At 33.3% G+C, this 17,360-nt stretch overlaps 1 protein-coding gene across 1 annotated transcript; it reads right to left on the minus strand.

The window, feature by feature from the left end:
- Positions 1 to 14,331: 14,331 nt before the first annotated feature.
- LOC106780428 lies at positions 14,332 to 16,150 on the minus strand. Its single transcript, XM_014668712.1, has 2 exons — positions 16,075 to 16,150; positions 14,332 to 15,992 (listed from the first exon to the last, which is right to left on the minus strand). The coding sequence occupies exons 1-2, from the start codon at positions 16,148 to 16,150 to the stop codon at positions 14,332 to 14,334; spliced, it is 1,737 nt and encodes a 578-aa protein (XP_014524198.1).
- Between the last annotated feature and the right edge of the window lie 1,210 nt (positions 16,151 to 17,360).

The raw sequence follows: 17,360 nt of genomic DNA on the forward strand, positions 1-17,360 counted from the left end.
TTTCTAATTAATAATTATGTAAAAATATTTATTAAAGTAAAAGAAAGATGCTTACATGTATGCTTACATGTATTTTCCAAGTTATAACACTTAACATAAATGTTCCTTTTCTCTGCAAAAATGCAATTTATTGTTGGATATTTATTTTTTTTTGTAAAAAAGAAAGCCCGTGGGCTGGCCCTAACCCACAGGGCTTTGGGCTTTTTTAGCCCTGAGGACTTTTTTAATAAAGGGCTTTTTTGGCCCTAGGGTTTTTTTGGACCCAACCCACATGAGTTAGGGCCAGGGCCTATTATAAGGGCTTATTTGACAGGTCTAGCAACCATTAGGTGTAACAAAAACAAATTAATATATAAATTATAAGAACAAATTGATATATGAATTATAATTGTAATTAACAATTATAACCATAATAATTATGTATCAGTACTAATTTAACATTTTTAATTTGACATCATCAATAAATATGGTTAAATGTTGAATATGAAATATAATTAAACAGGTTAGTGTTAAATTAAGAGTCATATATTTATTTATTCATTTAAATATAGAGATTAGAAATATATTTAATTTTTTTATTTAAAATACTTATATATTTTTTAAATTAAAACTTGATATCAATTTTCAAACAATATTTTAAGAAAAATATTAAGTATGTTAAAATGAGCGAAATTTTATTTATATTTTAATTTATTATAAATTTATTTTTTTTCTTATATTTAGTTATGGAGAGAGTAGTGTGTATTAGAATTTAAATGGTACAGTAATTTAGCTGTAATGGCATGATTATAGTTGTGAAAAGTAGGTTTAATTGAATTTATAACTAGTTAGAATTGAATTGGGTTGAAAATATAATATTTTTTTTTTTGTACTTCGTAATAGGTGGCTTCTTTGGATTCAATATGGTCAATAAAATTATGAAACATCTAGATTTTGTCTTCCAGATTTGGTGCAAGGTCTCAAAAACTGGTCCATGGTGATGATATTGTTACCCGAGTGCGAGTTAAAACTATGTGAACTCACCTAACGCCGAGTTACACTGATATATATTTTCCATCAATGAACCTGAAAATGTACTTCACCATCTTTACCATGATGATGAGTTATACTTTTTGCATTATATATATATAAAAAATATATTATATGAATTGATAAGGTATGCATGTTGAAGTGATGAAAAAGAAGGTTTTGCAGAATCAGAAACCAACCATGGTGGCATTATTATTAGGGTTATTATTATGGTGCTATCTTGCTTCGTGATTCCTCAGAAGAGTATCGTCACATGCCATAACATCAACATTCACTTTTGCTTCACGGATTCAATGTCTCATTCAATCATCTTCAAACTTCAAACTTCAAACTTCAAACTCACACTTTCTTCTTTATTAAGCTTACCACTTTCTATATGTATTAAGCTTCAAACTCATATCTCTTCTACTAATAATACCATGACACTCTTACATTCATTCATTTGACACAAAATATAAAGATAAAATAGTTCAAAAAGTATAAAATTTTATAATTTTTCAAGAAAAAAGAGAAAAAATAAAATAATATTAAATAAATGTAAAAAATTGAAGTTTGTCAAAAAATCATTTCTCTATCTCTTATATATTTAAAAATAAAACTCATCTATTCACTTGTGATTAAACCGTATTGTGTTCACTTAGACACATCTTATTTTAGATTTTTAAAATATAAAATGTATTATTAATCAAACCAAATTCAATTAGATTGAATCTAAAACAAAAAATATAGATTTAGATTTTAAAAAATTCATTTAAATAGATTTAAAATAATATTTGGATTTTCTTGCCATCCTAATTTTAGGTGTAACTTCCTCACGAATAATATTTGAAGCGGTCAAATCAATTAAGTTTCGATGTTTGTGATATTTTAATACATAATTATTCTTTGTAAATCATTTCGATAATTCATGTTCAATTCTTAAAATAATCACTTTTTATACAAACTTTTGTCGTGTTTGAAAGTATATATACTTTTACCTGTGTGTTGGACACATCGATCCTTTCCACAAGATCTATTATTAGATTACATGTTTCGAAAAACAACATTTCTTTTTTCGTGGAGGAAAATTAACGTTTTGGTTGTAATGTAAAATGGACAAAGAATTAAAGATTAATTTTTTATTTTCATCAAAATTAAATAAAACTGTAAATGAAATATTGGTTTTGTGGTTGTAATGTAAATGTAGAAGGTATGGACAAATTACCTAAGATTTTGGGTACTTTTGATTGGACCCATGAAAGATGGATAACACCTAATTGTGCATGATATAAACAGCATCCTAGTGGAGACTTTTTGCTCCCTAACACAATGTGGTCCAACTTTTGATTCTCTCCCTTTTTTTTCTTTGTTTCTTCTTGACAGCTATAACTTGAATTTTCTGGGGTGCAGGTCAATTTTGGACTATGTTTTAGTGTGGACGTGGCGTTTAAATTTGAGTTTCTAACACAACAAATTCAAAGGGATTAACTGTAAAGTGCATCAAGAGCTTAGCAAGTAATGGCGTCGTTGCTAAGCATGGATGTTGAAAGCTGACAAGTCGCTACTATTCACCTTTTAAATTGTTTTTTCATAATGAAGCCTCTTCCATTTCTACATCATTTTCTTCATCAACTCATTCACTCTTTCTTATGTCACCTTTGGGGAAATTAAGAGGATACATGAACTTGTATCATAACATTTGATTATTAAGATTTGGTTTTATACAAAGCTGTGATGATATTATGGGATTTTGGCATCACACTGGTGGGCCATTTTAGTTTGGGTTTAACAATGTTGTGGTGTTGGAATTTGTAATTACTTCTTAGTTTAGGATATGATCCATCACATGTGTGTTAGGACCGTCATAAACAATTATAAAATAATAAAATTTTGAAATAAAATAAAATAAATAATTAATTTGGTTTTGGTATAAATAAAAGGCTTAATACCTCCCTTGGTCCTCGTATTTGTGTGAAAATCTCAGTTCAGTCCTCAAGTTTTAAACTGTCTCAATTAGGTCATAATTTTTGTAAAAATGCACACATCTTACCCCAACCGTTAACTGATCCCAAACGGCGTTAAGCTTAGCTGACGTGGTATGCTGACGTGTTGGCTTAATCCCTTCTTGGTTCTCGTATTTGTGTGAAAATCTCAGTTCGGTCCTCAAGTTTTGAATTGTCTCAATTGAGTCATAATTTTTATAAAAATGCACACATTTTATCCCAATCGCTAACTGATCTCAAACGGCATTAAGTTTGGCTGACGTGGTAGCCAGGGGACATGCTGACGTGCATTAATTAATTATATGAATTATGACGTCAGCTAAACTTAACGCCGTTTGAGATCAGTTAACGATTGGGGTAAAATGTGTGCATTTTTACAAAAATTATGACCCAATTGAAACAGTTAAAAACTTGAGGACCGAACTGAGATTTTCACACAAATACGAGGACCAAGAAGGGATTAAGCCAACACGTCAGCATACCACGTCAGCTAAACTTAACGCCNTTTGAGATCAGTTAATGGTTGGGGTAAAATGTGTGCATTTTTACAAAAATTATGACCCAATTGAGACAGTTCAAAACTTGAGGACCGAACTGAGATTTTTACACAAATACGAGGACCAAGGGAGGTATTAAGCCTAAATAAAAATATTCAAATTTTGTTCTTGTTTTTTAATTTCAAATAAATTATTTGAATTAAGAAAATATCAAAGTAATTTTTATTTTCCAGATGGTTTACAAAGAAATTTTAAGTATTTGTGTTTATGTATATCCACGTAAGTATTAATGGGTTCAAAGAAAGATAATATTCAGTCAAATCACATTCAAATCTATAATAAAAAACGTATATGCCTATCAATAATAAATTAATCTAAAGATAGGTTTGTTATTAGATATATTTTATTATTACTATTTGATCATTATACCAAGATAACCCTAGCAATTAACAATATTGTCCAAAGACTTTATATTGATAATGCATTAAAGCTTTGTTCTTTTGAGGTGATTTGGAGGGGGATGATTTGAGGGAGATGATTTGAACGAATTTGAGTATATTTGAGAGTAATTTTTTTGTTGTTTTTTAAGTGGATTTGTGGGTAATTTAGAGTGATTTGGAAGTAAAGTTTGTGAGAATTACTGTAGGATTTGATTGATGTGACAAATTTAAAAAATTAGTTTAATTGATAGAAATTAAAGATTGCCAAAATGCTCGTAGTTATTAAAGTAATATAAATTGTTATTTTTTAATGTTATATTTAATTGTAAAAATGTTTATAAAGACACCAAAATTATAAATAATTATTAAAATTAATTTTTAAAAATTAAAAAATTATAATGTAGTAAAATGAATTTATTTTTAAATGCAGTATTTATTTGTAATATAATTTACTACCAAGTAGTATTAATTTATTAATGTGATATAAAATGATAATTGTTAATGTTATATTTAATTGTAAAAATGTTTATAAAGAGTAAAAAATTAACGCTAATTATTAAAATTAATTTTAAAAATATAAAAAAGTTATAATTTAGTAAAATGAAAATATTTTTAAATTTAATATTTTTTGTAATATATCTCTCTCTTTGAATTTGAGGGTTTGTGTCCCTCTCTTTAGTCCCTTTTAAAAAACACTGCTCCAATTTGTTTTTTCAAACATTCATTGTTTCTCTCTCTAAAGAAATGAAAGTGTATGCTTGAATCTGTGTTTTTGTTGTACATTTAAGAGAACATAAAGTCTGCTCTTTGTAACTTTCCCATCATTCTTCGTTTTCAACATTGGTATTTTAGAAACCAATGAGGGCAAACTTGATATTTTACTTCAAATCAGTGCAAATCTCACCATGATAGCGCAGAACAAAAAATGAGTGTATCTCGCAAATCAGCTTAATTACATCGTCCCAAATCTCACCAAACGAACACGATTTAATTCGCAAATCGTTCCTCGCATTTTCACTTGAATAGTAACATTCGCTGAAACGAACACAACATAATTGTCTTGAGATGGGATAAACAATTATTTGAATATAATTATAATTATTAATTTTACGATACAAATTTAATTCTTTTGTTTCTCTTGTTCTAAATACAACTACAATTCTTTCAATATCTATCAACATAAATTCGATTACGATTCTCAATGGTAAAAATTTTAAGGACTAGAAAGAAAACATGAAGATAGTTATTTGTTGCATAGATTTCGACCTCGTTCCAAGGATTAAGAAACCTCCTTCTCTTACAGTCTCAAGTAACTTTGGCAAGAGAAGAGATTATGAGAAGTGAGACCATTCAAATCGCATGGGTTTGATGACTAGGCAGAAACAAGTGTGCTTTATCAGAGCTTGATTTCCATGAAGTGTCAAGGCAAAGGAAATGCGAGAGAGCATGTTATGGAGATGTCAAACATTGCTTCAAAACATAAAGCATTGAATCTTAAGTTGTCGAAAAACTTACCTGTACATTAAGTTTTAATCTCTTCCTTTACAATTTGGATAGTCTAAGGTTTCATATAATTGTCAAAAGGAGAAGTGGTCTCTTAGTGAATTTCATATTGTATAAAACAAAGATGAGAGATTGAAGCTAGAAAAGACTAAAAGGATTCACTTAGCCAATACCTCTAATAATAAGGACAAAAGGAAAAAAATTGAAAATCCTAAGAATGAAGTTATTAAAGGTCCACTACAAAAGAAACAAAAGTAGTTTGATAAATTTTCTTTTGTAATAAAGTTGGACAAATAAAAAGGATAGTTCAAAATATCATGCTTGGCATGCAAAGAAAGGACTGCTTAAGCTACTAAAAGCTAATTGATTATGAAAGGTGGATCTATGTTGGAGATGACAAATTAATAGAAGAAAGTTATAGGATATTTTAGATTATTATTATGTACTGGTTTTTATTTAGATTTGAAAGATACTTTAGTTGTACTATCAATTATGTAGAATTTGATTTCATTGGTTTTATTTGGACAAATTATGTTAATTGTATTCGTTTGGAAATAATGAATTCATATTTGTTGAGATTGTTGACAACACAAACTCGATATCAAACTGGTTTTTTATGATGACAACTTAGTGCTTAATAATAGTGCATATGTTCCAGTATTACATGTTCTTATTCTGTAATGATTGTCATATCTGTTGAACATGTTTTTGATTGAATTACATTGTATGTTCCTATGCTTGATTCAGTGTTATATTTGTGGAACATGCTTGTATTGAAATGTGAGATAAAATGTTTTTAATCATTACACATTTCTGAAAGAAAAGATCACAGACACCTTTTGAACTTATATGTGTGTTGACAAAGTTCTAGTACAGTCGACTACATTGTTGATGGATTCGACTATGCTAAAATCTTTGTACAGATTTTGTGAACATGTGCTGTGTGAGATTTTGAGATGAAAAGAATTTCAAAGTGATTTTTCATGTGCCAGTCGACATTGTGATAAGCATATTTGACTGTGTTGTTGTTCTGTTTGAAATTCTGTTAAGCCTACAAGCTCCAACGGCTATATTTTTAAAAGTTAGTTAAAATTGTGTGACTTGGTCAACTGTAATAAATGAGTCTTGATTCTGTTGATTGAGGAGCCTTTATGTTGACTGTCTGTTATAACTGTTTTAATACAGTTGACTCCATTAGTAGGCTAGTCGACTATGAATCAATCTGATGAAAAAGAAAACCATAAATAGACAGAACGCAAATGATGGATGTCGCACCCTATGCAAAATTTAATGTGCATAAAAGAATGCAGTATAGTACTACGAAATGACTCCTAGGTCGTCTCTCAAGGACCAATTTTGCGGTTTGAGAATTAGGTCTAACANNNNGGGGGGGGGGGGGGGGGGTTGTTGAAAAGTTTGTGAATGCGAATAAACAAAATCAAAACACAAATGCAAACAACAATGTAAACACAGATGTAACGAGAAATGAAAACAAAAATGTAAAAACGAAATGTGAAAACGGTTGGTCATTAACTCAATCACTGTGCTTCCAATCACAGATTAACAACAGGTACACATTACTCTAATCCCAATCCAACACGAATCACCCAACTAAGCGAAGGCTAATTCGGTCTTCAAAATTGCAAACTAAGCGAATGCAATGCACAAATCTAATCAGTCATGCACCATACAGTCTAATCAACTAAGCGAAGATTAAACACCGATTAGGCAACTAAGCGTATACCCAATCGCAAGCACACAACAGATTACATATTGAGCCAAATTAGAACAACAGTATGACAATTAAAGTGCAAGAGTCTCACGAATAAACTACTCTAACCTCTAATCCAGCACAGCTAACCGACTAAGCGAAGGTTAATTATGCTATCATAATTACGAACTAAGCGAACACAATACACCTATTCAATCCTATGTGTTCTATACAGATTGATCAACTAAGCGAAGATACAATTACCAATTGGGCAACTAAGCGTATACCCATTGCAAGAACACAGTCAGATTTCATAGAGTGGCAGGCAGAGCATAATAAACATAAAGACAGTCCAAGAATCTCAAAGAAACAATGCAATTTTATTAATGACCAACCCGACTAACTTAAGCTAACATTGAAATTGAATTAACATAACCGAATGAGCTTTAATATAAAATGCAACATTGAAACAACATTAAATGGAAGCCGAGAAATGAAGAATAATTGAAAAGCAAAATGCACCATACTCTCAAAGAAAGAATTAAATGCAGCTAAAGAAAAAAAAGTTTAAACTAAAAAGAGGAAAGCTGTTTGCAATTTAACATGGAAATTCTGAAACAAAAATCATCACCGTCTCAACATTCCCCTAAATCGAAAACACTTCATGCTTCTTCTAAAATGAAGTTAGCTCATTTACTTTCTAAAAGCAAACAAAATGATTGTGATAAAAGCTATCTTCTATGACCATGTGCTGGAATCTATTATTACATGCAAAAGTGTTCAAGCTTAAAATGAAAATGGTGTGTGTGCCTCCTAAAACGAAATGAACCGCTCCTTAAATGAAAGACAAATCTCCAAATTCAATGTGTTGCAGCCCCACTAACTCAACGTCACTGCACACCCTGATCCTATCTAATCGCCGCTACTTCTCTTTCTAAAAGAAAAATTGAATTTCGTGCTCTCAACCATAACTCTCCATTTCGAAAATTATGAATCCCCAAAAATGAGCGTGTGGCGGCTGTCCTAGGAATCTCTCTAGTGTTGTGTGTCTCCCTTTATATATGATGGCTCTCTTTCTCTTTAAGCACACATGTGGCTCCCTTAACTTGCAGGATCGTGGGCTTCTTTAGGCCAGAACACATGTGCGTGGAGTGTAGCTCATCTATTTGCACCTGGATGTTGAATCTGCTATGCTCCATGGGTCGTGTAGAAGCTGGACAACGTGATGCACATGGGCCGTGAGGTGTTTGCTGCCTTCTCTTCTTTGGCAACCTTTGAAGTCTGCTGTGTTAGGCTTGGCATCCAATGAAGAGTGCTGGTGAGACGTTGAGGATTGTTCGACGTGGGTGTAGATTGCAGGAGAGGGGATTCTTGCTGCAATTATGGTTTTGTGTGTGGAGCTATATTTGGTTTTAGGTTAGAGAGATGATTTATATTTTTGCGTGGTGCTTCTATAAATTCCTTGTTGTAAAAATCGCAACCATTATAGTGCATTTGCTTCCTAGGTTGGAAGGACACTGGATGTAGGCATTGTTGTCCGAACCAGTATAAACACAATGTTTGAATTTTCTGATCCCTACACTCATTATTTTCCAGTCAACTATATCTGCTAGGCAGTCAACTGCGTTTTTTCATTGCATTACATTTTCAATAACTTGCATTTCAAGGAAAGATCAAAAGCTTTGAATTTTTCATACCAAGATTGTGAAAATATTTTAATTTTGAATTAACACCAATTCACCCCCCTCTTGGTGTATAAAGAAGCCTACCTGTTTCATAACAATTGGCACCAGAGTTGGTTTTCATAAGATATTTGAAAATTCAGTCGACTCTATTTTTATTCTATTCGACTGTAAAACCTGGGGATGACTTTAAATTTTCAAACTTTTGGTGAAGGTGCATCAACAAACAGACCACCTCTGTTTACTGGTGAAAATTACCCTTTTTGGAAAACTCGCATGCAGATCTTTCTTGAATCACAAGATAAAGGAATTTTGGACGCTACTTTAAATGGTCCATTTGTACCTACAAAAATTGTTGATAGTAAAACTGTTTTGAAACCTTTTACTGAGTGGACTGTAGATGAAAATAGAAAAGCTAAGTATGACGTTAAAACTAGGAATATAATTGCCTCTGCACTAACTATTGATGAATTTTTTAGGATATCCCAATGCAAGTTTGCAAAGGAAATGTGGGATGTTCTAGAGGTAACACATGAAGGTACATATGAAGTCAAGAGAGCCAGGAAGAATTCATTGATTCAAGAATATGAGTTGTTCAGAATGAAAACTGGTGAAAGCATCTATGATGTCCAGAAACGGTTCACTAATATCGTAAACCACCGGATGGCTCTTGAAAAAGTTTTTGACAAAGAAGAGATCAACATAAAGATTCTGAAAAGTCTGAACAGGAATTGGCAACCAAAAGTCACTACAATCTCTGAATCCAAAGATCTTACAACGATGAATATGGCTACCTTGTTTGGCAAGTTACATGAACATGAGTTTGAACTTGGTAGACTGAAGGATGAGGAGGAGATTGAAGAAAAGAAGTCCATAGCTCTGAAAGCTGCAAGCAAGAACATCATAGAAATAGAGATAGATGACAAAGAGTTGATGACCTTGATGGTAAGAAAATTTAGTCGACTTATACAAAATGATAGTCAATTGTCTAACCATATAGGTCAAAGAAAAAAGAAGAGCTTCAGCACAAACACTGTTCAGTGCTATGAATGTGGAAAAGAAGGCCACATCAAGCCTGAATGCCCTGAGTTACAGCCAAAGCAGAAAGGGAAAAAGATATTTCCTCAAAGCAGAAACATGAGAAGGAAAGGAGCCTATATTGGTTGGGAAAACTCAGATTCAGAAAGCTCAAGTGATGAAGATGCTGACCAAGAGAAGAAATCCAACATATGTTATATTGCTTGAACTGCAAAAAGTGATTGTGACAGTGATGAAGAATTTGAGAAGCTGCCTATAGAATAGAAATATCAGCAGCTGATTGAGACATATAGAGAATTACATGCTGAAGCAATGCGACTGGAATACAAGGTTAATCGACTAAACTCTGAAAAAAGAGATTATGAATATAGAATAGATAACCTTGTTACTAAAAATGAAAGATTAGAAAAAGAGCTAAATGAACCCTTATTGTCTGCTAGAAATGTTGAGATTAAAACTATTACTGTTGAAAAAGTTTGTGAAATTTGTCCTACACATATTGAAAAGATTGATTACTTGACTAGCAAGCTTGCTAAGTTTGCTCAAGCTAGTGACAATTTAGATGTTGTACTGAATTCATCAAGCAAAAGTAAAAATAGGCAAGGAATTGGATTTAAAGGTTACTCTAACAAAACCAATGCTAGGAAGCTTAATGAGTTAAGAAAACCTGCCAGAAATGCATGTTTTTATTGTAACTGTATTGGTCATACTGTTGGAAATTGCTACTACAGAAATGTTGTTGTTCCTCAAGGATTACACGTATGGATACCAAAGGAACATGTAACAAGAACTAACAATCAAGGACCCAAAATTAAATGGGTACCAGCAACCAAAACTTAAGTGTTTTGTAGGCTATGAAGCTGATACAGAATTGTTTTCAAGGATGAATCAACCGTGGATTATATCAAACACCTTGAATGTCTACAACTGGTAATTCTGTATCTATCTGTTGCATCATGCATATATTGATTGATTGTTGCTGAGTGATTGTTTGTATTGTGTGCTTAACTGTTTGGATGATTGAATTTGCTTAATTTTTTTTAAACTGTCCTAGTCGACCTCAAATTTAATCCAGTCAACTGCAATATATCATTTTGCTCCTTGTGCCCCATTTTAGCTTTTCGCGCCATTTTTATCTATAATATCATTGTCACTCTCTTCTGACACTTGCACACACACTTTACTTGTGCATTTCCAATGACCCTTGACTGAACTTTGGGAGTTTGAACTAAGCAAATGGCCTCAAAAACTCTTCCATCAAAAATCTTGAAAGAAAGATCATCTACATCATTTATGGAAACTGTTGCTGTTGAGAAAATACACTTGGGGTTTGAAAAAGAGGTCGCTGCACCAAAATATTTGGACCTGAGGCTCTTTGAGAAAGAAAACTTTATGTTTCTAGAATGGATTGAGAAACAAAAGTTGATTACACTTGTGCAAATGAAAGGAAACTGGTTTCCTGATCTTTTCAGAATCTTCTATCATAATCTAAGAATTGTTGATGGAGTCATTACTTCAAGAGTAAAGGATGTTAATATCATCGTCAACAATGATGTCTGGAGACAAACAACCAGTCTTAAACCAAATGGTTTCTTCTCTCATGAATCGTATTCTCAAATAAATAAATGGCTGAACAAAAAGGATATGTTCAGGAGTTGGCTTAGGGTACCTGTTAGTGAAACAAGAGAAAATATGATACTTCACAAAGATCTTAGGATTGAGGAAATGTTACTAGCACATGTCTTAGCTCAAGTAATCTTGCCAGGAAGACTATTATTGGATGAAATGACTATTGGGGATGTTTATCTCTTACATGCCATAAAGAACAACATTCCTACAAATTGGATTGAAGTAATAAAAAACCACATGATCAGGGGTACTCAATTTTTTGCTCGAATCCGGCCATATGGTATCCTTGTTAGCAACATACTAATACTACATGGGGTAGATGTCTTTGGAGAAAGAGTTTGTTCAAGCAAGAATGAAAATGCAATAAACTTAAACACTCTTGGATCACTTGGACTTGTCTGGCATGAAGAAGGATGGCGTTATCATAAGGACAATCACTAGTCAAATTTGTTTGAAGGAATTTCTTCATAGAGGTCTCTGATTTGGATCATGAGATAAACAATCCATATGAGAAATATTTCGACGATTTAATTCATGTGGTTGACGACAGGATTAATCAACTTGAAGAAAAGATTAACTTCATTTCACAACGCTGGGATAATTGAAACCAAAAAGAGAATATATCCATGAGAACAGTTAATGAAAGAGAGGAATGATTAACACATATTTCTGTTATGCTGTTGATATGTTTTCATTCTGTAAAAGGCATTCAATGCCATCTTTTGATGTTTTTAATGTTTTGTTTGTATTTCCTTGCTATCACCACCAATGTAATATCAGTTAATCAAGGAAATGAAAATTAGTTGTTTGAATCAATCAATTTACTTAATCTGTTTGAATGAATTCTAATAATCTGCCTGATTGATTCGACTCTGTTTTGATTGAAGTCAACTGTGCTTGAACTGTCATGCATCTACATACATTGACTTCTGTTTTGATATTATTCTACTCTTGCTTAACAACTATGCTTGATCTAGAAAAGGTTTTTGAAAGGTTTTGTAGGAAGGACATTGCTTTGAAGATTTACATTTGGAATTCAACAACTACAAAGCAATGCATTCGACTAATAATTTAATGCATTCGACTACGTCTAAACTGGGTTAACAATTCTTATTTTGGAATTTGATTCTATATTTACTGTTTGATTAAATCATCTTTATTCTATTATTATCTCTGATCTTATCATGTTTAAAATTCAAATTGAGATAATATTATGAGATTGTTGATATTTGTATCATTGAATATATATGTGGATTGATTGTTTGACTATGATACAAATCTGTGATTAATCTGTTGCTTACACTGTGATATTCTGCATTGTGCAATCAAACTGATTTTGAAAATCATGCATAATGACAGGGGGAGTATCACTGCATTACACATTGTTTCATCACACATCTATATTCCAGGGGGAGTTTACATTGTTTTGTGATGAACTTGTGACTTTGAGAGCATCATTGTACTTCATACATTGCATATATTTTTGATCCATCTCTGTTATTTTTTAAAAACTGCATAAATATCTAGCATTCCTTTATTGTTAATGCACAAAGGGGGAGAGTATTACATAAGTGTATGAGAGCAAGTCTATATGGGGAGATTTGCTGCATCATACTTTATCTGCTTGATACTTTTGTTGAATAAGCAGAGTAACTGTGAAATTGTTTATGATATATATGTTTTACTCTGTCTGCTGTTGAACTGTACAAACATGGTTGAGTTATTAATCATGGTTGTGCATCATCAAAAAAGGGGGAGATTGTTGAGATTGTTGACAACACAAACTCTATATCAAACTGGTTTTTGATGATGACAACTCAGTGCTTAATAATAGTGCATATGTTCTAGTATTACATGTTCTTATTCTGTAATGTTTGTCATATCTGTTGAACATGTTTTTGATTGAATTAAATTGTTTGTTCCTATGCTTGATTGAGTGTTATATTTGTGGAACATGCTTGTATTGAAATGTGAGATAAAATGTTTTTAATCATTACACATTCCTGAAAGAAAATATCACAGACACCTTTTTAACTTATGTGTTGTGACAAAGTTCTAGTTCAGTCGACTACATTGTTGATGGATTCGACTATGTTGAAATCTTTGTACAGATTTTGTGAACATGTGCTGTGTGAGATTTTGAGATTAAAAGAATTTCAAAGTGATTTTTCATTTGTCAATCGACATTGTGATAAGCATATTCGACTGTGTTGCTGTTCTGTTTGAAATTCTGTTAAGCCTACAAGCTCCAACGGCTATATTTTTAAAAATTAGTTAAAATATTATGACTTGGTCAACTGTAATAAATGAGTCTTGATTCTGTTGAGTGAGGAGCCTTTATGTTGACTGTCTGTTATAACTGTTTTAATACAGTCGACTCCATTAGTAGGCTAGTCGACTATGAATCAATCTGATGAAAAAGAAAACTATAAATAGACAGATTGCGAATTATTCTGTGACTTTTGTGATTTAACATTTTCACTTTCTTGTTTCAGATTGAATTCGTTAGAAGCTCTAAGAATTCTCCAAGAAGATGGTGGTGATCTTGCTTGAGAGAAATTCAGAAGGAGAAGTCATCGTTCTCACTGTTTGATCAATATCTGCATAGAGAGGTGCTTCTGGATTGATCGTGATAGGCTTGGCATCTTGCGAAAGACTGTTGGTCTTTGACTGAAGGCTTGGCAACCTATGAAGTCTGCTGTGATAGGCTTGGCATCCTGTGAAAAGTGTTGGTGACACGTTGAGGATTGTTCAACGTGGGTGCAGATTGCAGGAGAGGGGATTCTTGCTGCAATTCTAGTTTTGTGTGTGCAGCTATATTTAGTTTTGGGTTAGTGATGAGTGCATATTTATGCCCACATTTATGTCTTGAATAGGAGACAACTTGTCTTTCTCGTCCTTGACCATTGTGATTCCACCTTTCTTCGGGACCACATGTACAAGGCCCGCCCAAATGCTGTCAGAATTGTGGTCTATAATACCTGTTTGTAGCAGCTTGATGTCCCTTTTCTTTACAACCCCCATCAGTTGAGAATTCAGTCTTCCTTGAGGTTGTCTCATTGGTTTAGCATCACTTGATAAGTCAATACAAAACAAAGAATGATCTTTAATCGGATGCTTCCNAGATTCCAACACATTGAAGCGCACTTTCTCGTCTCCTATCTCCATTGTCAATGATCCTGCATGCACATCTATCTTGGTTCGTGCTGTCATCATGAAGGGTCTTCCCAAGATGATAGTTGTTGGATTGATTCCTTCTTCATCCTTCATGTCCAAGATATAAAAATCTGCAGGAAAAATTAACTTGTCTACTTGGACAAGCACGTCCTCAAGCACACCTACAGGGTTAACTGTGNTATGGTTGGCCAGTTGAATGACCACACCAGTAGTCTTAAGAGGTCCCAAAGATAGAGAAGTAAACACTGATAAAGGCATTACATTAATGGAAGCCCCTAAATCTAGCATGGCATTGTCAAACTTTGAATTTCCAATAACACAAGGAATAGAAAATATACCTGGATCCTTGCATTTTCGCGGTATTTCAATATGCTTCTTAATCAAGCTTGACACATTTCTTCCTAAATTCACAACCTTATTATCCCTAAAACGCCTTCTATTTGTGCAAATTTCTTTCAAAAACTTGGCGTATTTAGGGATTTGCTTAACAGCATCNAGCAAGGGAATGTTGATCTCCACCTGTTTGAAAATATTCAAGATTTCTTGGTCTAATTCCTCCATTTTTTTGTTTTTCGGCTTCAACCGATTGGGATATGGAGGTGGTGGAGAATAAGATGAAAAGGAATTTTTAGAAGAAGAAGAATTAGAGGATACTGACCTGGATTTCTCAGTGGTAGTCTCAGGTGATGGTTCATTTGGTCCTCCATTGTCATCAATTTGTGCTTCTTCTTTCTCCTTGTCTTCATCCTTGTCTTCATCCTCTTGGACTCCATCAAGGCCTTGTACTTGCTTACCCGTTCTTAGAGTAACAACACTTACATTTTGCGGGTTGATCACTGTTTGTGCAGGCAACTTATTTGACTCCTTAGCCTCTAAATTTTCCACCCTTTGAGTCAAATCTACAATTGATTTCTTGATTTCTGAATTTTTCTCAAGCATCTTCTTCATGAAATCTTGCAATGACATTTTAGGTTGAAATTGCTGCCTTTGTTGAGGTGGAACATAAGGTTGCCTTTGTTGANATGGAACATAAGGTTGCATGTTCTGTTGATACCTATTGGAGGATGAATCATGATAATTCTGGTATGGTCTATTTCCTCCAAACGTGTTCGCAGCAAAAGCTTGGGATGAGTTTTCCACAGTAGTTTCCATCAAGCTAGGACATTCATCAGTGTAGTGATCAGTTGAAATGCAAATTCCACATTTCTTAGCAATTTGTGGTGTAGAGGGTTTAAACAAACTTGCAATCTTGTCGAGTTTGCTTTCTAGATTATTCAATCTTTCCTCTATCCTCCTTCCATCAACTACACCGTTTTCAATTTCATGCACTCCTTTCAACAAAGTCACATAGTTTTCTCTTGTTCCATACTATTGATTGTCTACTGCCTTCTATTCTATTAGATCTATCCCATCTTCTGGTGACCTGTCTAAGAAAGATCCTCCGCTTGCNGCATCTGCCCATGACCTATCAGTTGGACATAAGCCTTCATAAAAGCATAGAATGAAGTCTGTCATTTGAAGCTGAGGGCATGAAGCACATACCTTCTTGAATCTTTCCTAATATTCACTAAGATTCTCTCTGTCTCTCTGTCTTATATCTTGAATTTCCCTACGAATGGCAGATAGTCTGGATGCAGGAAAATACTTTTCAAGAAATAGTCTTTCAATGGTTTCCCAATTTNTAATCCGTGNAGAGAGATAATACCACCAATCTTGAGCTGCTCCTTGAAGAGTAAAAGGAAAAGCTCTCATCTTCAGGCTTTCTATTGTGATCCTGGGAGATCTGAAATTTTCACACANCATGTGGAATTGTCTCAAGTGTTTGTGTGGATTCTCCCTTGATAACCCATTGAACTTCGGTAAGGCATTTAGCAGGTCAGGTCTCAACTCCCACTCCTCATTGGGGTATTCAATGTTACTTTGGGTAACTGTATTATGGGAGGTGGCTAACTGTCTAATGGTTCTCTGTGCCATTCTGTTTGGGTTAGGATCAGGTAAGGGAATGGATGGTACGTTTGTAACTGGAGATGATAAAAGTGGTGTGGCTTCAGATGTAGGAAGTGTTCCTTCAGTAGAACACACAAATTTTAAATTTCTCCGCACCTTACGCAAATTCTTTTCAACTTCTGGGTTGATTTGATAGAATTCTCCCGGGTTGGTCATGCACTAAGAATCTGCTTGAAGCTGTTTCTCTGTTTTTGACTACTTTTTGTTCTTTCGTTCTTGCGTAAGAAAAAGATTTCAAATGAGATATGAGAAATACTTTGTTTGGGTCCACTCCCAGGAAAGAGAGGCCCGTCAAAATGGACAACTTAAGTACCAAGTCTTTCCTAGCCAGAGTATATTCAAACTAGCTTTAAGTGTTTCTCAAGAGAAATTCTTAATTAAAGCAAGAACAAAGAGTTTTCTGAAGAATAACTAAATGCTACAAAATAACTCAAACTAAATTAAATGTATATGCGTTAGAAAAAAAACAAACAAAAAAATAAATAAAAATGAGAATCAAAATATTCAAAATACTTACCGTAGTTCCCCGGCAACGACGCCAAATTTGATAAGCTGTCGTTGAAGCTATCAAATTAATACTACTTTTCAAGGCAACTTCAGTATTGCCTAGTGTATTCAAGAAAGTAGATAGGGCTAAAGTAACCCTAAGTCGTCTCCCAACGAAC

This window comes from Vigna radiata, unplaced genomic scaffold (genome assembly GCF_000741045.1).
Source record: "Vigna radiata var. radiata cultivar VC1973A unplaced genomic scaffold, Vradiata_ver6 scaffold_310, whole genome shotgun sequence".
NCBI classification, from domain to species: Eukaryota; Viridiplantae; Streptophyta; class Magnoliopsida; order Fabales; family Fabaceae; genus Vigna; species Vigna radiata.